A 204-nucleotide genomic window follows, 5' to 3' on the forward strand; every position below is an offset into this window, starting at 1 on the left:
GAGGTCACCAGTTGGTGCAGGAAGCTCAGCTTGTTCTCATAGGGCAGTGGGCTGGCCTTGGCCGGGTTGAAGCGGGCGAACTCGAACCGTAGGGCATCAATGATGACAAGCACGGCCTTGGGAAAGCGCTGGGGTGCCCAGCAGGAGCCCGGCGGGAGGACCCGACTCTGCCAGGGGGGGGGCAGCAGAGGGGCTGCGCCGCGG

At 67.2% G+C, this 204-nt stretch overlaps 1 protein-coding gene across 1 annotated transcript in view; it reads right to left on the minus strand.

Moving 5' to 3' along the window:
• Positions 1–204, minus strand: part of PIGO (phosphatidylinositol glycan anchor biosynthesis, class O) — a 17,201-nt gene that overhangs the window by 15,173 nt on the left and 1,824 nt on the right. The window contains 1 exon segment of the mRNA XM_009999701.1: positions 3–193. Coding sequence (XP_009998003.1) covers positions 3–193 — 191 coding nt within the window.

Source organism: Chaetura pelagica, unplaced genomic scaffold, assembly GCF_000747805.2.
Source record: "Chaetura pelagica isolate M959 unplaced genomic scaffold, ChaPel_1.0 scaffold426, whole genome shotgun sequence".
Taxonomy (NCBI): Eukaryota; Metazoa; Chordata; class Aves; order Apodiformes; family Apodidae; genus Chaetura; species Chaetura pelagica.